This window comes from Symsagittifera roscoffensis, chromosome 1, assembly GCF_963678635.1.
Source record: "Symsagittifera roscoffensis chromosome 1, txSymRosc1.1, whole genome shotgun sequence".
Classification (NCBI taxonomy): Eukaryota; Metazoa; Xenacoelomorpha; order Acoela; family Convolutidae; genus Symsagittifera; species Symsagittifera roscoffensis.
In genome coordinates this window covers 99,375,499-99,394,492 of record NC_087062.1, presented here as the reverse complement: position 1 = coordinate 99,394,492, position 18,994 = coordinate 99,375,499, and the positions used below count along the sequence as shown (strand labels likewise).

The 18,994-nt window shown below is 34.9% G+C and overlaps 1 protein-coding gene across 1 annotated transcript; it reads left to right on the top strand.

Annotated features, from left to right (window-relative positions):
- Positions 1-416: 416 nt before the first annotated feature.
- On the top strand, positions 417-5,965 carry LOC134847571 (S-methyl-5'-thioadenosine phosphorylase-like). The gene is made up of 5 exons (XM_063865073.1): positions 417-468; positions 2,526-2,685; positions 4,414-4,571; positions 4,779-4,988; positions 5,633-5,965. The coding sequence occupies exons 1-5, from the start codon at positions 442-444 to the stop codon at positions 5,867-5,869; spliced, it is 792 nt and encodes a 263-aa protein (XP_063721143.1). The 5' UTR covers positions 417-441; the 3' UTR covers positions 5,870-5,965.
- The last annotated feature ends 13,029 nt before the right edge of the window (positions 5,966-18,994 follow it).

Genomic DNA, 18,994 nt, shown 5'->3' with positions numbered 1-18,994 from the left:
ATTTGGTTCTAACAGATAAGCGATTACGAAATGCATCGTGGTTTTAAAAAACTGCCGCATATTTCTAACTATTTCCCTTTTTGCAAAAGGGGCGATTAGTTATTAGATACAAGTTTCACATACATGCAACCAATGAACATTTTTTATTGGGGTGGCAATTTGTTGCTAGATACTAAAAGGGGGAAACAGTTAAAAAGATCTAAAATGCCAAATATTGGTCCAAGCTAACATTCTTGATCCAATATTCGGAATTTTTCTTAAGGCTCCGCGCAAGATATGGCCCAATGTTTTCTGTGTTAACTCTGCAGGACAAACTGGAGGTGTCGGTTGACACACCTTTCGGAGTGCATTCGGAGGGAGTCGTGACCACGGGGCTCATCTCGGGGGTTCCCTGTGCTCTAGTGGCCCGGCATGGCCAAAAACACGACATCATGCCCTCAAATGTCAACTACAGAGCCATGTTATACGGTAGACTATATTTTATCGAGATCGAGAGTAAAAAAACCCAGCCGAAGCATTAACCGACCGAAAATGAGCAGAGTATACAAACCAGCCAAACAGTTACGTCATATGAATGATAGGTGTCCAAAATTGATTGATTTCTTTTTCAAAAAAAGAACAAAAAAAAGTTGTTTAAAATTTTTTACCAAAATTGTCATGGCGCAATTTATTTCTTAAATGTAGAACCAAAATTTTACCCCCAAAAATGGGTTACCTTGATTTTGTATAGTTTATTAAGAATTCCGCTAAAACTAACAAGTTATTTGTTGACAAAATGTCAAAAGAAGCTTCTTACACAACCTAACAAAATTAAATTTTTAAACACTTGGGCAAAACGCGTACAATTTGTTTTTTTGGGCTAAGATTTTGAGTTTTATTTAGTAAACTGACATTTTTAAGCTATCATTCAAAAATATATTCTTTTATATGGATTTTTGGTGAGGTTATTCTACTAAAATTTTGTTAAGAGACTTTCTTAAAAAGAAATTTGTCATCAATTAACTTGCTAGTTGTAGCTTAGCTCTCGATAAACTGAAAAAAAACCAAAGTAACCCATTTTTGGTGTACAATTTTGTTTCCGATTGTAGCGAAATAAATTGCAGCATGATATTTTGGTGACAATTTCAGTTTGAATTCAATTAACCAGAAGTTTTTACATTTTCCACATTCATTTTAGAGACGTTTTTCCTGACTGCTGTGAAAAGGAACTGTAGGTAGCATACCTTTCGGTTCGTTACAATTTTTTTTCAACAACTCATGCCCTTTTTGGTCTCTTAAAAAATGATAAAACTTCTTTAGCATTTCATAAAGATAAAATTCATACAAATCAAGAATTTGTTTTTTTTTAAATCTACTGACAAGTTCCAATTTGTTCTTAAAATAGATGGCTTTCATAATCCTTTTCTGTTAAGTGTTATTCTTCCAGATGAGTTTTATATGTAATACCATAAGACAAATCACGTAGAAAAATACTGATCTAGCATCAGATGTATGAAATTGAAGCAATTGAAAATTGATGTATGAAATTGAAGCAAAATTACAACCAAGCTATATAAACTTTTTTTCGAGAATCTAGCCAATTTTTTTGGTAAAGGTTGAAATGTGTTTGATAAAAATAATTTGAAGTGACAAATTATGCTTAAATTTGTAATTTTCCAACCCAGACATGGTTTACCGACAAACTATTTCGCTCAAAGCTTATAAAGTTACTTTTTGCTTTTCGGAGCATTCTGTACCAAATATTGAATAGTGATGTCTGTTCTTTTGGTAGCTTTACATAAAATTAATAAAAACACCGCGAAAACGCGAGAAAAACAAATTATGCAGAAGCAGATGCAAGTCATGACCGAGCGTATTAAAAGCTTTAGTGTGGTCGATTAAACATGTTAATAAAGTTTTGTCATCCGTGAACTTGGTAGTTTTAGCGTACTCCTGATAAACTGAAAAAAGCCAAAATATCCCCTTTTTAGTGTACAATTTTGGTTCCGAGTTTAACAAATTGGACCATGATAGGCCTGGTAAAAATATATAAGCAACTTTAGTTCTCTTCACTTTTTGTCTAGTCTCAACGCAATTTGACAAAAACGCATTTGAAGTTTCCAATGTTGCTCGTTTTGTTGGGTTAACTTAAATCAGCACTGTAGATGTACACTATGATTAACGATGCAGACTACTTTTTCAGTAGACAAAGTATAAAAAAATTACACACCATTTCTCAATTTGGTTCTAACATAAGCGATTACGAAATGCATCGTGGTTTTAAGGAAAGTGCCGCATCTTTTTAACTATTTCCCTCTTTGCAAAAGGCGCAATTAGTTTATATGGTGCAAACTTCGCATACATGCAACCACTGAACATTTTTTATCGGGTGGCAATTCGTTGCTAGATACCAAGAGGGGGAAACAGTTAAAAATATCTAAAATGCCAAATATTGGTCCAAGCTAACATTCTTGATCCAATATTCGGAATTTTTCTTAAGGCTCCGCGCAAGATTTGGCCCAATGTTTTCTGTGTTAACTCTGCAGGACAAATTGGAGGTGTCGGTTGACACCCCTTTCGGAGTGCACTCGGAGGGAGTCGTGACCACGGGGCTCATCTCGGGGGTTCCCTGTGCTCTAGTGGCCCGTCATGGCCAAAAACACGACATCATGCCCTCAAATGTCAACTACAGAGCAATGTTATACGGTAGACTATATTTTATCGAGATCGAGAGTAAAAAATCCAGCCGAAGCATTAACCAACCGAAAATGCGCAGAGTATATAAGCCAGCCGAAAAATTGTCATGAATGAAGTTTGCATGAAATTCGAAGCTGGTACACAATTTTTACATAACTATTATATATCAATTGCATATTTTCGACAGATTTATATAACACCGTTTTATCAGGTTTCTGACCTCTTCATGGTGTCTAGTTTATCAATATTAAAGGCATACTTGGCGTTTGAAGGCTGCTTGAGCCGATAAATTTCGCAAGCGACAATTCGTAGCCTTACAAAATTGTACCCTGTTGAAACTTGCCATGGTTATCAAAAACGCGGTTAATCATCTTGAACTTCAAAACATTTTAATTTTTTTTTGGTGAATGATGTTCAAGAAATCTGATTTATGAGTTCAGGTTTTCCAGATGGTTATTTTGATTTCTTGGTCGACCAATTTCGTTAACCAAGATCTCCTAAAAGATTATAAAAACATTTTCTTGCGCTGCAGGTGGAAAAACAGGTCTAAAAAAATGTTGAGTACTTTTTTGGAGCTTTTTGTTTGCCGGTCCCCCAAAAGTTTAATGTTTACTGGTGTCGAAAGAGTCTTTAGAAACTTTTTTTGGATGCTCTACCAAAAATGGATGATGTCCAATAATGGTAAACAGGGGGCTTTGGGTGATCTGGGAGTCCAGTCCAAAACATACTCCTTAGAAACTTTTTTTGGATGCTCTACCAAAAATGGAGGATGTCCTATAATGGTAAACAGGGGGATTTGGGTGATCTGGGAGTCCAGTCCATATCCCTAAGAAAGACGTGAGACATGAAATGGGACCTCCCTAAATCCGCCCCTGATTTTTTTTCGATTTTTTCGATTTTTTCCGCTTTTTTGAGATTCCAGTCGGTCCATTTTTCTGGTACATGCTTTTTAGCTTTTTGGCATTTTCGCTTTTTGTGACCCAATGTATGTTTACACATCAGCACAAGGGTTTGAACTAAACGTAACTTTTAAATCTTAAGACGTGTTGTCGAAAAAAACCTATTTTGGAGGTTCTGGGTTGTCTCAAAACAAGAATTATCGTTCCGACCATCCCAAGTCAATTTTGCCAACCTCAAAGAAAAAAGACAGGGGTTCAAGTAGGGTAACGCTGTAAACTCCTATGGGTTGTCATTCGGACTTGCACAGAATTAAAAAATTTGTCTCAATTTTGAGAAAAAAACTGGTATGAACATTTTTGGTTTTTAGAATAAATTAGACAATTTGAAGAACGGCCGTCCTCCAAATTTTATTTTACTTACATTGTTTACGTTATTTTAGTTTACCTTATTATTTTTTTTTCTAATTTTTTCTTAATAACACGTTTTTCGCTTAATTTTCAGAAAAAAAGCAGATTAAACTAAAAATTGTTAATAAAAGTGCTTATTCTTGAAAAATTTTGAGATTACTGAAAAGTAGGAATAATTTTGCTGTTTCTTATAGTTGTTTCTTTGACTTGCATAGTTTCGCAGAATATGTTAAATTCATCTTCACCTATTTGTATTCGCAGAAATGAAAACAATTAGTGTGAGTTTTCGTGTTGTTATAAGAAGGACAGGGTCATCATAGTGCCTTCAATTTTTCAGAGCAACATTTGAGAAGATTTATTATCTTGCTTTTGGGCGGAGTAGCGGGATCGGAAATGATAGGTGTCCAAATGTGATTGATTTCCTTTTCAGCTTTGAAAAAGGTGGGATGCTCGCACGTGATCGCCACTACAGCCTGTGGATCTCTGAGAGAGCAGCTGAAGCCAGGACACGTCGTGCTGATTGATGACTTCATAGACAGGACCTCAAAAAGAAAAGCTACTCTGTATGATGGAACAACCTCAGACGAGGCACTGATTTAAACAATCCGCACTTTCCAATTTTTCATTTCATTTGAAAAAGCCAAACTTTTGCTGCAGTTTCGACCTTGATCTATGCCAAACCAGGTCTCAAAACCCTGATACATATAACGCATATCAATCAAATCAATTATACTTGTGAAGTAGAAGTTTGTTAGTTTGAATGTATTTCGGATGTCATTTTTGTGTCTTTGATAGACGAAAGGCGTCTTGCATTTGCCCATGGACAACATATTCAACCAGCGCCTCCGAGGACTCCTTGGAGAGACTTGCGAAGAATTGGGATTTGAGTACCACCAAGGAGGCACCATGGTAACAATAGAGGGTCCAAGGTTTTCCACCAAGGCGGAGAGCAGAATGTTCCGACTATGGGGAGCAGATTTGGTCAACATGTCAACAGTTCCTGAAGTTAGTTGCTTTCAGAATACCGTCTTTCATTGGAAATATTTGCCCTTTTGAACTATACGTCCGAACCATCAAAGAAAAAATCGTCATTTGGTTCAAATTAGGCTTAATGAAGTCCAGTGTTCAGAAAAAAAAAGATCGTTTTTTGGTTAATGTGCAGAAATTATTGATTTGAATGGTAGGAAAATTCTGCATTCTGTTTTTCTTCAGTAAAAATCGCAAATTTTCCATCAATTTTAAATTGTCTAAATTGTTTATTCAAACTCATATATAATTTTGAATACTGCAAACGCGACAAAAAATTTCTGCTACTAATGCGAGTAACAGATTGGAATTCGGTTCATATATTGTTGGCTTAAACTCAGAGTTTTTCATCTAAATTTGGTAGGATTTTTGTTTTAAATTTTGTCTTCTAAATTTGAAAAAGAAACTTCTTTACGCCGATAAAACACTGTCGTTTTAGTTAAGCATTTTCTCTTTGAATAGTTTTTTGATTAATCCTAAAAATTTCACGGCAGCTCAGACAAATTTGACAAAATACGGTGGTTTTTGGCGCTAAAGGTCAGTTTAAAAAGTTAGCGGTTACATTTTTTGTTTGATTTTTGTTTGGTGCGAATCTAATATGTTTACGTTTTCCGTTTTATCAGGTGGTGATTGCGAATGAGTTGGGACTTCTGTACTGCAGTGTTGCCATGGTAACGGACTACGACTGTTGGCGGGAAAATGAGGCCCCGCCCAGTGTAGGGGATATTCTGAACACATTCAAGAGCAACGCCCACAAAGCTATCGAGCTGATCAAGGCAGTCGTTCCGAAAATAGCCGCCGCAGACTGGGCTGAAGAGAAAGAAAGTTTAAAACAGAAAGTGAAAGACAATATAATTTGACAAGAACTTAAGATACCTTTTTCTTACCCCAGCTCAATAATAATCGTGCTGTTATTTAATTGAATGGTTTGAAAATTTGTAAGCGAATTGTTCAAAACTGCCTGATAAAGATGATTTTGGAAAATTAATTTGATCAAGTTTACAAGAAAAAAATGGAAACTGGAGATGTCAAACACAGATACCGCCTTAACTCATCTTTAATTGCCTGTAGAACTATATTTACAGGCAGTAGCGGATTTAAGGCGGATTTAAGTTTTTTTCTTCCCCTCAGGGATTCGATCCCCTGTCGACCCAAAGGGTCTCCCTTTGTACACTTTTGAGAATTCATTTTCAAACTTGAAAAATGCTTGTCATACAATTCCATACAACGAAATGCTTATCATATTATTCAAACTACAGACAGAATGTAGGAGAAAGTGCCTATCATACATTTTACATTACGAAAATATTAGGAAACTTTTTTTAATGGCTTCAAAAATTTGGTCCAAAAAGTAAAAATTCCAAAACTCAGTGAAAATTTTCTAAAGTCGCGGTATCAATTTAATTCTTAGAAAACAACTTGCATGCATATTTGTTTTTAACGTAGTCCAGGTTGAAATTTTCAAGCAAATGGAACAAAGCGAAAAAAAAAATTAAAAAAATCCCTGAAGTCCCTCGTTACACCAAAAAACTAAGATATATATCAGGTAGTAGAAGGAAAAAGAGCGAAAGTTTCATGTTTTGCTGTATGTTTGGAAACATATGGATAAATGTATAGCCCAAAAGTTTTTGTTCACGGAATTTGTATGGTTAGATGTTCCGACCAACCCAGATGTGGGAGGAGACTGGGGTTTGAAAATCGGAAAAGAGCTCTATATATTTTTTCAAATAATCCCCACCTGCGATTTTGTAGTTGTAATTTTTCTGTTTTAAACGACCGAGCATTGGAACAATTGGCATGCGAATTATATAGGCTGTCACAAAAAAAATTTGGTCTTCGTACTTAACCTTATAAGCCTCCTCGTAACGCCATAAAATTGAGAAGGGTTTTCTCCGTTTTTCGCAACTTTTCAACTTCAGTTTTGAAAAACTTGTATAATGGCTTTTTTAAAATTTCCCTATCTTTCATTTTCTCGTTTTTAAAACTATTTTAACGTTAAATGACGCAACGAGTTGTATCATTGCGAACAATTTTATAATTCTAAACAGATTTGTTTTTCATACCTTACAGCGTAACAGCACGCATGTAGCCATCTTATCACGTAAAAAACCTGGAAAAAAAAGAAAATTGAAAAGACGGGGGAGCGTTATAATGTCATTTGAACAAACTTTTCATTCTTATTTACATCGTAACATCACGCAATCGGCCATAATAACAAGTTAGACAACTGAAAAAAGAGTAACTTTTAAAAAGTTGGGAGAAGAAATGGAAAAGAGCCGGAAAAAGAACCGTAAATTTAGCAGGTAGGGAGGAAAAAGTTGAAAATTACGACTAATTTTCCTTCCCCACACCTGCTAATTGGGGAGTAGTTATCTTGATCTGCTGAAAAAATTGACCTTTACCACTGAAAATTTAGAAAATGGGGGGTTGGTTGAAGGAAATGGAGATTAAAAGCCAATAACAGCGAGTCAGTTAAAATAATTTTTGGCCCTTACTACCTCACTTACAAGCCATTTCTTCTTGTACATAATCATTAGTTTTACAATTTAATCATTGTTTTCACGAATATGCAGATGAAAAACATGTTCGTAATTGCGTTATGTAGCCACATGACTTTTTTTTACAACTAGACGACGTGCACAAAATCCAAAGGACATGTTGGCTCTTTTTCCTTCCCCCCCCCCCCCCCCCCCCCCCCAACCCCCCCCCCCCCCCCACCTCACTCCAGTTTCAACTTATTAGTGTAACGAGTGATTTTACGAGGTTGAGTATGAAGACCAAATATGTTTGTCGTGGCCTTATTGGTCTGTATGTAAATTTTCATAACAATCGGACCATTTGGTCAACAAATTTACATGTAAAAATATGCAGGTGGGGGGGGGGGGGGGAAAGGAAAAAGAGCCAACAGTTTTAAATGAAAAAAGAGATTACTTCCAAATCAATTGTGGCGTTCAATATAGTCCGCTTTTTCTTCTTCAAGGTGTGAAGTAGATACTCTTGACTCATATGTAACTCTTCTTCAAGTTTGTTCAAGCGTCTTTTGCTCATTTATGCGGTGAAAACTTAATTGAAATTTTTAAATTTCACTCATCCAGTTTATTTGCAACATTGAAAAAATTTTAACAAGTATCTTAAAACTTATTTGTCCTAACTTCGCTATACCCAAAATGGTAAGATTCCTGAAATTTTGTTGAGCGTTCAAAAACTTCAGTTTCATAGATAAACTTACATTACATCCTAGAAATCCACTTATCCAGGGAAGAATTTTAAACATCGATTCAAGGTTTCATTATTCTTTGTTTTTATGTTTGAATGCATTGTTTAGAATACGCTCTTTGTTGCCATCGGAGTCCTGTGTGTTGTGGCTTCCATTCTTCAAACCGGAGAATGCAGAGAAGTCGAAGAAAGGGGGGAATTCCTGAAAAAACTGATGGCTCTCGATGCTCGACAGAAACTGGACACTCGACAGAGGATGGGCGGATATGAGGTGAAAACTGAAGAAGCGGAAAGATGCGGCGGACATAAAAGTGGTTCTTTTCGATGTGGGAACCACCCATCTAAGGGAAAATAAAAGTTCATTGTGTGAACTAAGGCTGAATTAAAATACCTCATAAACGTCTCTAAATTCACTACCATTTTGTCGTATGCTTGGGACATCTATGGTTATACAAAAACATTATACTAAAGCAACAAAAATGGTTTAATAACCACCTGCCGCCGAGGTGCTCCCTTTATGAAGTGCTGGCTCTACGACAAGGTTACTCTCGGCAGGCGTATAGGTCGAGCGTAAGCTTACTCACGACACCACGGTAAAATTGCATTAATTTCCATCACAGCTGATTAAAAATGAACTTGATTAACTGCGATTTGAATGTCGACCTAATTTGATGCCAAAATTGGAGCAATTGAGACTCAAAAAAATGGTAAAATAATAATCAATCAATCCCCGCAATAATTTTCGAAAAAAAAACCAAATATAACGGGTTTTCGTTGAATTAAAATATTGTCTAATTAATAAAAGAATTTAAGTTTATGATCGGTACCGCGACAACTCGCAAAATTTAAGGAAAGCAAAATTTAAGGAAAGCGACAACTCGCAAATTTTTGAAGCTAATTGGAAATTTTATATTCTCGGTTTAAGGTAGCCGGTTCAGGTTTCTTTTCCCTTCTTCACATGCAAAATATGATAAATGAGAAATTTTGGCTTTTCTCACCTTCTCCCCACATTTCGAGTTCTCCAGCTTAAAGCGTGATCTTACGATGGCTCTTTTCCAGTTCCCCCTTTCAGAATATCGAGTTTTATGTTTGTTTTACGTGTTGTTACGCTGTAAAGTATGAAGAACAAATCTGTTCAGAATTGTCGCTTTGTTCACAACGCCTGATGTTACGCTGTATAAAGTATGAAGAACAAATCTGTTCAGAATTGTCGATTTGTTCACCACGCCAAATTTCATTGCATTATGACAACGTTAAATAGACTTTCCAAAATTGAATTTGAAAGGGGGGAACTGGAAAAGAGCCCTTACGATATAAGAAATTTGTTCACGATAGTTCATTTGTTTATCATGCCAAATTTCATTGCATCGTGACAAGAAATGTTTTTTTTTTCAAACAATGATTTTCAAAAGGGGGTGTCTCTATCGGTATGATCACTGATACGGTATTCTGGCAATGATAAAAACTGGATTATAGTGGGTTTTCCAGATAATCGTTGTTGAGATAATCGCTTTAGAACACATAATGGAATAAAACTTGAGTTAGGTCCGATGTGTTTAACTCATAGAGTAATTTCGGATAGGGTACACCGTCTGCTCGTCACGCTATCTTATTTTCGGCCGGATAGATTCGTGCAACTTCTTAGTCTAATACCGATCCTAATCTTACTCTTATACTTTCTAGTCTCAGGGTGTTTAACTAGTCTCTGCTAGGCTCAATAGATCTAGGGTATACTGGTTTGTTGCGGCTGCTGAAGTTCTCTTCGAGAGACAACTAATTTTAACTTAAATTCAAATCTTTCTGGTGCTGAAATTACAAGTAATTTCAGCACTTACAAATAAGTGGGTTGTTAGTTAGATGGATCATGATTGGTTAATATTAAATACTTTACAGTGGTAAAATATCTAATTTATCCAATCATAAAATATAGTTTAGATCAGGTTCCACCTATCCGGGTTTTACAGAGTTTTTTAGAATTATCTTCCTGCAATTCAAAGGATGGACGATGAACGTTGGTATTTGACGAGCATCGTATTCTTGTCCGGTTCCTCTGGTTAGAGACGTTCCAGGACGCTGGAGTTAGGGGCATCAATCGTTGTGTCTTCTTGTGACAACGACTGTGTTTCCCAACGAAATCAATCTGATTTCAAAATGGTTTGCTATGACGGGTTTTTCTGTATTATGCAGAGAACTTGTCTGGGAATGGCGTGGAGATTGTGCGTGGAGGGGATGCCTTGTAACTCGGATCTGATGGTATACTTGAACATCGAGGTGGTCATTGGTCTAGTTCAATGAAGTCCTTTTCTGCGAAGTCAAGTCGTACTCTAAATCCTTTGAGTTGTGATTGAGGACGGCATATCGGTTGTGGTTAGCCATTCTTGTTCGAGTGTAGTGGGGTCATTTTGTCTTTGGATGTTCGTCTTTGTTGTTGTGTGCTGATCTATATACTGCAAGGTATGATTTACTTTTTATAAAATTTTTATTAGTTCAGTTTTTTAATTATGGATTTATTAGTTGTTTTCACAAAAGCATTTTGTTTTAGTACGGTTATTTTGAAGAGTTACTCATCCTTGAGTACCTCTTATTAAAATAGAAGTGTGGTCACAAAGCGTGGATGTAGCGCGGTGGCTTAGGCCGGCTATAGAGCATGCTCAGGACGTCCTCTCTGGTGGGTTAGGCCAGGAGTGGGAGTATGATTTCGTGCTGTTTCTTTGAGAAGTCCTGTTATGTGATAACGTTTTATGTTGGGTTTATGTTGGTCTTTCTTATGTTACTTTGATTGTGTCCTTTTTCAAAAATCAAATTGTTTTTTGGTATGGGTTTGTCTTGCGACTTTTTTGTGTTTTATTATTTCTTTCTTAGACTTTATAATAGTCTTCAAAAGAATAAATTATCCAGATTTAAACTGGCTTAATCCGGTTTGGGTACCGTTGGTTTTCTTTTCTTAGTCATGCTGTTATTTTATGATTTGTGGTGTTTAGTAAACTGCGTTGGTTAGTTTGGTTTAGTATATAATTCTTTTCTAACCGGGTTAAAGGAAAATTTGAAACTTGTTATCGTGTGTTAGAGTTGTTGAGTGTAAAAACTTGAAACTTAAAATCATTATTTAAACAATTCTTTGTGGGCGAGCTGTGCGAGTTTGGATAGAATTCCTGTGCGATTGAATGAAAATCTCAAAAGGTTAGTACTGCATTTTCATTTTATTAATTTATTACATAGAATTTTAATTTTACTGCATTTGGGGGAAATTTTAAGTTATAAATTTTCATCGTATTGAATTTTACTGTTTCATGGGGAAAAAATTTATAGATTAATTTATTACATTTGGTATGAATTTTTTTACATTATTTAGTGCAAGATATTAATATATTTTAGAAGAATTTTAACAAGTTTGTATTTTTTTTCTTTTCTGTTTTGTAGGTGATCATGGTGTGAAGACTAGAAATATAAATCAAACATTGATAGAAAATGGTTAGTACTAATTTTAAATTTATTAGTGAATAGTATTTGTAAATTATACTTACCTGTTAATCGTCTGGGAAAAAACCGTGGGGGAAGATGTCGTGTATCATGTCTGAATTTGTTAGTAATTTTGCTAGTATGCGAATGATGTTTTTAGTTTGGAGCAGTGGCCAAAGCAATTGAAGTGCTTTAATAGCTTTTAGTTCTTCGGTGCCTACTGCAAACTCATAAGGTGTGTTTTGAATGAGATTATATATTTTGTGATTGTATTTAGTATTGTGAATAAATTCTAATATAGGGATTTCTATAGGTTGGATAAATTCATGTGGGATAAGGAAGGGTCTGGATTCTTCGGCATTAAAGGTCTTCGCGATGGGACAAAATATATACATTTGTGTTATTGGGTCATAATTGCGGAGGATGCCGTGGAGGTTAGTATCTTTGATGCAATAGGTGAAATTTAGAAAAAATGGTGAAGTGTACTTCGAGTTAAGAAACTGAAAACGATGGTGTGGTTGTCTTGATGGAGTATGTAGATCAAAATGATTTTGTATGAAGCGATAGTATGTATATGTGTGAGTTTGCTTAGTGCGTAACATAATGTCGTGTGAACAGTGCAAATCGCGTTCATGTGGTGCAAGGAAGTGAAAGGTTAGTGAAAATAATTGAAATTTTTCTTTAAAACTTTCGTAAGCTTGCATATCAGTTAGTGCTTCAGAAATGATGTGATCATATTTTCTATCAAAAATATTGAGTGTGAATATATATGATGTTTTGATGAAGAATTTTTCTGTTAGTTGTGGGTTAGCGAAGCGGTCGTCATCTAAAAATTGGTCTTGATTAGTTCAGATGATATTATGGTCGTAATATTCTATTGTAAATTCGTTAGCTCGGGGTGCAGTGAATATTTTTAGTGATTTTTATATCCTATATAAGTAAATTGTCTATGTGTTAGTGGTGTAGTGAGTCGATACAGCATATCTTTATTCTTTTCTACATCGTTATGAGTATTAGATAATGGCAGGCAAAGGGGATTAGTAAAATGGTAATATGTTGTCCAATGAAGTGTAGGCATTAAAACATGTTCATCTACAAAACTACGTGTGTCGTTAGTGTCGTTAGGTGTGTTTAAAGTATATTGTGGGAATGAAGGTAAGGTGATTGCTAGAAAATCTTTCGTGTTGGTGTGGTGTGGATGATTAATATACTCGCAGGCTGTTGCTGGTTTGGTCGGGAATGGATGGTTTGGAATTTTCTTTTGAAAGTGCGATAAGGTCGGTGATTGCTATTTGATGATTCGGTGGATGTGGATGATTGTGCTAACGATGCAGTATAGGCTGAGGAGGGTGTAGGAGTAGGTGGGTTTGAGGATTCTATTGTGGATGAAATTTGATTTATAGTGAGGGTGTTAGGGTGTATTAGCTGTTGTTGTAGGGTGATAAAATTATCGAGTTCTTGGGAGATTTGGGGAGTATCGGGAGAATTAGATGATTGGTCGGAATGAAATGAAGAATAGGTTGGGGTTACTTGTGAAGCATAAGAGGAAGTAGAAACGGACGGGAGTGGATTATTGAGTGGGATCGGTTGAAAAGGGGGCTTTGAAAAAACTGAGGAGTTGGTTTGAAAATTATTGGATGGAGATGGTTCGGAGTCTGCAAGTTCGTCAGGGGTTTCTATATTAGGGTTATTAAGTTGTGAAATGGAGTATAAAACTGAAATATCTGAATTAGTATCCAAACTCATGCTTGATGTTATATTAATAGTTGGAAAATCGGGTGGCGGGAAAGCAAAAAGTGGGATTATTGTGATTGGAGTGTTGAGGTTGGTTGGATTGGAATTTGAGCGGTGTAGGGATCCAAGTTGTCGGCTCATCGTGGGCTAAAAAAAATTTTATTTTGAGACTGAAAAGCGGTGGTATGGGGTTGTTCTATAATTTGTTCATATGTATTATCATCTTGTGAATGATGTGTCATTATATGTTGTATGGGACTTTGCGATATGTTTGGTCTAAAATTTGGGTTATGTGTTATTGCTCGGTTTCGGAAATTACGTGGGACTAAGGATAATGGATGGTTATGTGGTAGGGGTGGCAACTGTGGTGCTGTAGGCGTTACTTCTATGTTATTATGTTCTTCGTTGTATGTGTTCTGTGTTGTCGCTATTTTTGTATTATATTCTTTGATTTGTGCGTCTAGAAGAATTTTGTTAATTGATGATGAAAAAATTCCAAAAAATCCTGCAAATAGTATGCGTGCTACACTTGCTTGTCTATTTACTTGTGTGTGTATAGCGCACGTGTTATAGATTCCTTTTAAAAGTGAAAAAAGAAATCCTATAAAGTTAAACCATGCGTATAGGATAGTTAATTTTTCTAAGATGTAATAGGGCCATCCTAGAAAATCGAGAATTTCATTTTTTAGTGTCACAAAGCTAAAAATATTTTTGGTGAAATATCTTGTGGTCTGTATTTTTCACCGTTTAGATATATATAGTCTTTAATGTCTTTAAAATATCCGCTATAATCTTGTGTATAGATATCTGCAAATCCTGCGGTTTCGGCAAGTTTGCGTAAGTTTTGGTCAATTGATTGTCTTTGTATAGTGTCCATTTGTGTTAATAATTCCTGGAATTGTTGTGTTCTAATGTGGTGTTGGATATCGGATTTTGAATATATTCCAATTGATTGTAAATCAATATTTGGGTTACGAGCAATAGCTCTGATGCTTTCGGGTGAAAATTTTTTGAGTGATTGCATTAACGTGGGGTATGGGGTAAGAAGATAATATTTATCTTCATCAGGGTTCAATTTTACTACATTGTGGCTATTTTCTGATCCACATGGTACTGCGGTATGCCAAAAATATGTTCGTCTTGAAAGTGTGTCAACAAAATGTACTTTATTTTTATAAAAGATAGGGATTCTTTTATAGCATCTTTTATCTTCAGAAACATATAGTGGTGACACTTTTTTGGTACAAGTATAAAACCATAAAAAGTTTCCTTCGTAGTCTAGAAAATTTGATCTATTTCCTGATAGTAAATATCCTGCGTAGTGTATTTTTAACACTGCTTGTGCAAGTGATTGTAGGATTTGTGTCCTTTCTAATTCGCATAGTTGGTGAAGTGTTTCTAATTCGGAGAGTGACATTTCTTGAAAAATTCGACTAATCGTGTAGTCTAACTTCATATCTAAGTGGATATCATAGTGGATATTACCAAAATAAGAATTATTCATTAGTGATAGTTCTTGTAAACGTGTGCTTCTAGTGTCATGTGGCTTTAGATGTCCACCAGGTTGATCATTACTTTTTTGAAACTTAACTGGTATATATGATGTTCCTTCGTGTAGAGGATGACCTGTGGCATAAGGGTCAATTTTTATTTTTCCAGTGGTCATGTCGAAACCTTTTTCGTATTCAACTAATATTTCAGAATATTGTGTTTTATGAAGTGGGTTTCTGTATTTGCATGCGATTTCTGTTTCTTGATATATTTGAAAACGTGTTAATTTATTTTCTATATTATGGATATTTCGAAAATCAGTACTTTGTTTTCGTGATGGATGGACTTGTTCATATGGAATTGATTGTATAAAATATTTTTTGTGAAATTTTATCATTCGAGCGTGTATTTTTGCTACTTGAAATGTTGTACATGTATCTTCGGGAAACCAAACAATTGTTGCTTGTGTCCGTGTTGTAGGATCACAATAACCTTGATCATTTTTACAAGGTAGTCTAATTCCTTGATAGATCATTGTGTTGTCAGATAAATCTCGTGTGAGTTGTATTTTTTCGAGTTGTATTTTCCAATCGAAAAACATTATTTCTTGATATCCTTTATTTTTTGTGTCTGCTTTGCAGTTTGATGGATTATTTATACCAATGTGTGGTATCCAGTGCTTATCGTGTATGTCATAAAATAATCTTCCGTGTGCGCCGTTGTATGGGTATTTTTCATCTAGTTTTATATGTCCTTGATATCTTTCAAGTTCTGCTTGATGTACAGAATCGGCAAAGACTTGAAAATATACTATTTTTCTGTCGGTGTTTTTATTTCTTGTGATGTTTAATCTGAGTAGCTTGTTTTTACAATCATCGGGATTTAGATGTAGAAGTCGTTCTATATTACTTTGGTAGAATGATTCGTGGTCAAGTCGGTTTTTATTTCCGTTTGAAACTTGGGAACAATGAACTTTCTTTTAGGAAAATCTTGCTGTAAATTTATTTCCTATGACTGTTGTTGCTCGGGCTTTTGAATATAGTGTCGCTATTACATTTGTAGTTTCTATAGCTTGTGGTTCCGTTTCGCATTGTGATACTTGATTTATTGCATATTTGTGTAGTATTTTTTGTTCATTTTCTTCACAATCGTAATGTGTTACTAATAAGTCTTGGGGTCTTCTGCGTGGAGAAGGATTTATGTTCTGATCGGAGATTATTAGAAAAAGGAGTTGGAGAAATATCAATATTTTTAGAATATACATGTGTATGATAATCCTGAGTACGGGTTATAAAATGTGATGTAACCAATTGTCTTTTTGGTATATCTGTCGTATTTATATATTACTTCAGTTGTTATAAATGGTGGTGGTAGCGATTGAGCTGTTATATTTGGTAGGTTTAATGGGTAAGGATGTTGAGCAATGTTGTTTAGTTTAACCGTGATTTCAAATTTTAATTGTAGACTATTTTGTTGGAGTATTTGGATGTTATGGTCACGAATATCTTCGTGGATGTCTTGTCTATACTGTAGTCTATGGAGTGCCCAGTTGTGGAGTCGGTTACTTTCCGGGTGTTGTCCAAATAATGGTGGGGGTGCTGTGAACGTGTTCCAATCTTATCTTAAAGGGATATTTGTTGATGATTGTTCTCGATATTTAGCGTCGAGGTTATTTGGAAAATTTAGGGGAAAAGGCTTCGGTGAAATCTGGCTTATTGATGGCGTTGACGGTAGTGATAATGTTTCTGGTAGTGATGATGATGTTGTTGTATCCGTAGAAATATCTATTGGGTCATTTTTCATAAATTTGGTTCACCTTGTGTGAATGATTGTGTTGTCCAATATGGTAGTCGTGATGTTTGGTTTGGGGGTTAAAGGGATTTTCACGTATTTGTTCAGATGTTGGTGTTGAACCTAAGTAATCTGAAGGTATACTTGAGGTGCTACGTTGTGAAAGAAGTGTAGGGGTTTCCGGTAATATGCTAATTAGATTTTCTGGAGTACTTGGTGATGGGGATTGGGGTATATCAAAATGAACTCGGGGGGTTTGAAAATTTCTGTTTTGTCGTGGATGTATAATTTGTCTATTTATTTCAACTGTATTTTGGTTTTGACTAATATTTCTTATTCTACTTATTTCTTGTGGTAGTGTTGGGTAGAAGTTATATGTTGGTTCACTTAGAGGTGCCTGTCGCTGAACTGGTTCTAATGGTTCAGATAAGCGAGCGTGTAGTTCTTCAAAAGTATATGGGTTATCTTGGAAAGAAATTCGTGTACATATTTGAGGGTTTTGGGTAGTTGTAGGTATTGTCGGGTTTTCTTGGGATGTTGTCGGTGAAGACTGACTGTGTGATTGTTGGTTAGCAATTTTTGAGGGTTCTTGATTTATTTCTTTTAGTGAAAAAATTTATGTTTATTGTAGTATTCTTCAAGAAAAAGAATTAAAAAGATTGTTGCTAAGGCGAATGTTATGATTGCCTTCTTTATACATTTGCATATTGTCAATATTAGGGATGATAAAATTGTTATAAAAATTACAAATAGTAAAAAAATATCTGTTCTACTAAAAATGGTTCGTATCATTTAAATAAATTTTTGGTTTTCGTACCTGTAAATATGGTCAATGACTTGGGAAAGTTGGAGATATATTTCAAATAGGGATTAGAAAATTTAAAAAATATTGCAAAAAATGATTAAAATTATTATAAAAGCTTCAAAAGTATCAAAGAGAAATATGAATATAAGTTTAAGTATTGTTAAAAAGTTCATGAAAATGTTGAAAATTGTGTTGACTGATTGAGAGAAGAGCATTTAAGAAATGGCTTCTTGGTCGAATATTTTTTGTTGTTTGGGGCAATTTTCAAGTGTGGTCGAATTATTTATTGATTTTTTGACAAGTGGGTTGAGTTTTGTGAAAAGTTGTTTGGGGCGAAATTTATGGTGTTCGGGAGGTCTTCTTTTACTTTATTTTTATTTGTCAGGTGATCTGGGGTATTTTTGAGATTTTTGTACTTTAGGCTAAATTTATATGATCGTAATTTCACTTTAGGCTATTTTAACATTTTTGTTTGGGGGGTTTTTGAGGTCTGAGTTGGAAAAGTTTTGTTGATCTTTGCGTTATTAGATAAGGGAGGGTTATGATATTATGGTGGTATTTATTTTAGTTGTCAAGTTTGAGTGGTTTGCTTATTTTTGACCTGAAGGTTGTAAAGTTATAGTTATAGATATGACTGGAGTTTAATATTTTTCGTCTAATTGGTTTGTGCTAGAGTTATAGAAGGTGACTGATTGAATGAATGCCATTGGCTAATTTTGAACTAGAATCGCTGCGTGTTTGTCAGCATGTTATTTTGAAAAATGAAAGTTCAAAATGTTTCAGAGGAGCAAAGATTATTAATTTTAAAATTAAAGCTGTTTTTGAAATTCAACTTTCTTTAATATTTTAGATTTTGGGATGAGTGTTTTGTAGTTTTTACGTGGTTGATTTCTAAGTCGTGTTGACTCTCTATGTTCTGATTTCTCGACTTGTTCTTGTGGTATAATTTTTTCTGTCATTTTTCTGTTTTTCCTTTCTTTTTGAGGTATTTTTTGAGCTTTTTTGTATTGTTTTGGTTTGTAGTTGGTTTTTTATTTTGTTTTTCAAGGTGAAGGTCATTTTGTTCATTTATTTCATTTTCCGTATGTGGGTGATTTTGAATAACTTTTAAACCTGTGAAAGAATATAATTGAGTTAGTTCGCGTAGTGCGTATTCTTTTGGGTAGTAAGGCAATAGATTGTTTCTATGTTGAACAATTTCTTTTTGGTCTGAATCGGTGATTTTATATGTTACGTCAGTGGGTTTGGCGATTATTTGGTATGGTCCTTTACGAAGGGGTTGTAATTTTTTAGAAATTTCTTTTTGTGTATTAAAATTAGGTATTAAGACAAATGTTCCAATTTTCAAATCTGAGGCTGGTGTAAAGCGTGAATTTATTTGTTCGTTAATGTTTTGCCTTTGTAACAATTTTTTTGTTACTCTTTGGTAACTTTCATTGTGTTTTTTATCTCTATTTAAAATCCATTTGGTGTGTGTACCGGAGGCTAA

What these genes read in the sequence shown, in the direction of transcription:
- LOC134847571 (XM_063865073.1), top strand. Translation starts at nt 442, where the DNA reads ATGTCAACTACAGAGCCATGTTATACG. An exon ending in CTACAGAGCCATGTTATACG is followed by an intron (nt 469 to 2,525) that starts GTAGACTATATT and finishes TTAACTCTGCAG; the next exon opens with GACAAATTGGAGGTGTCGGT. An exon ending in CTACAGAGCAATGTTATACG is followed by an intron (nt 2,686 to 4,413) that starts GTAGACTATATT and finishes TTTCCTTTTCAG; the next exon opens with CTTTGAAAAAGGTGGGATGC.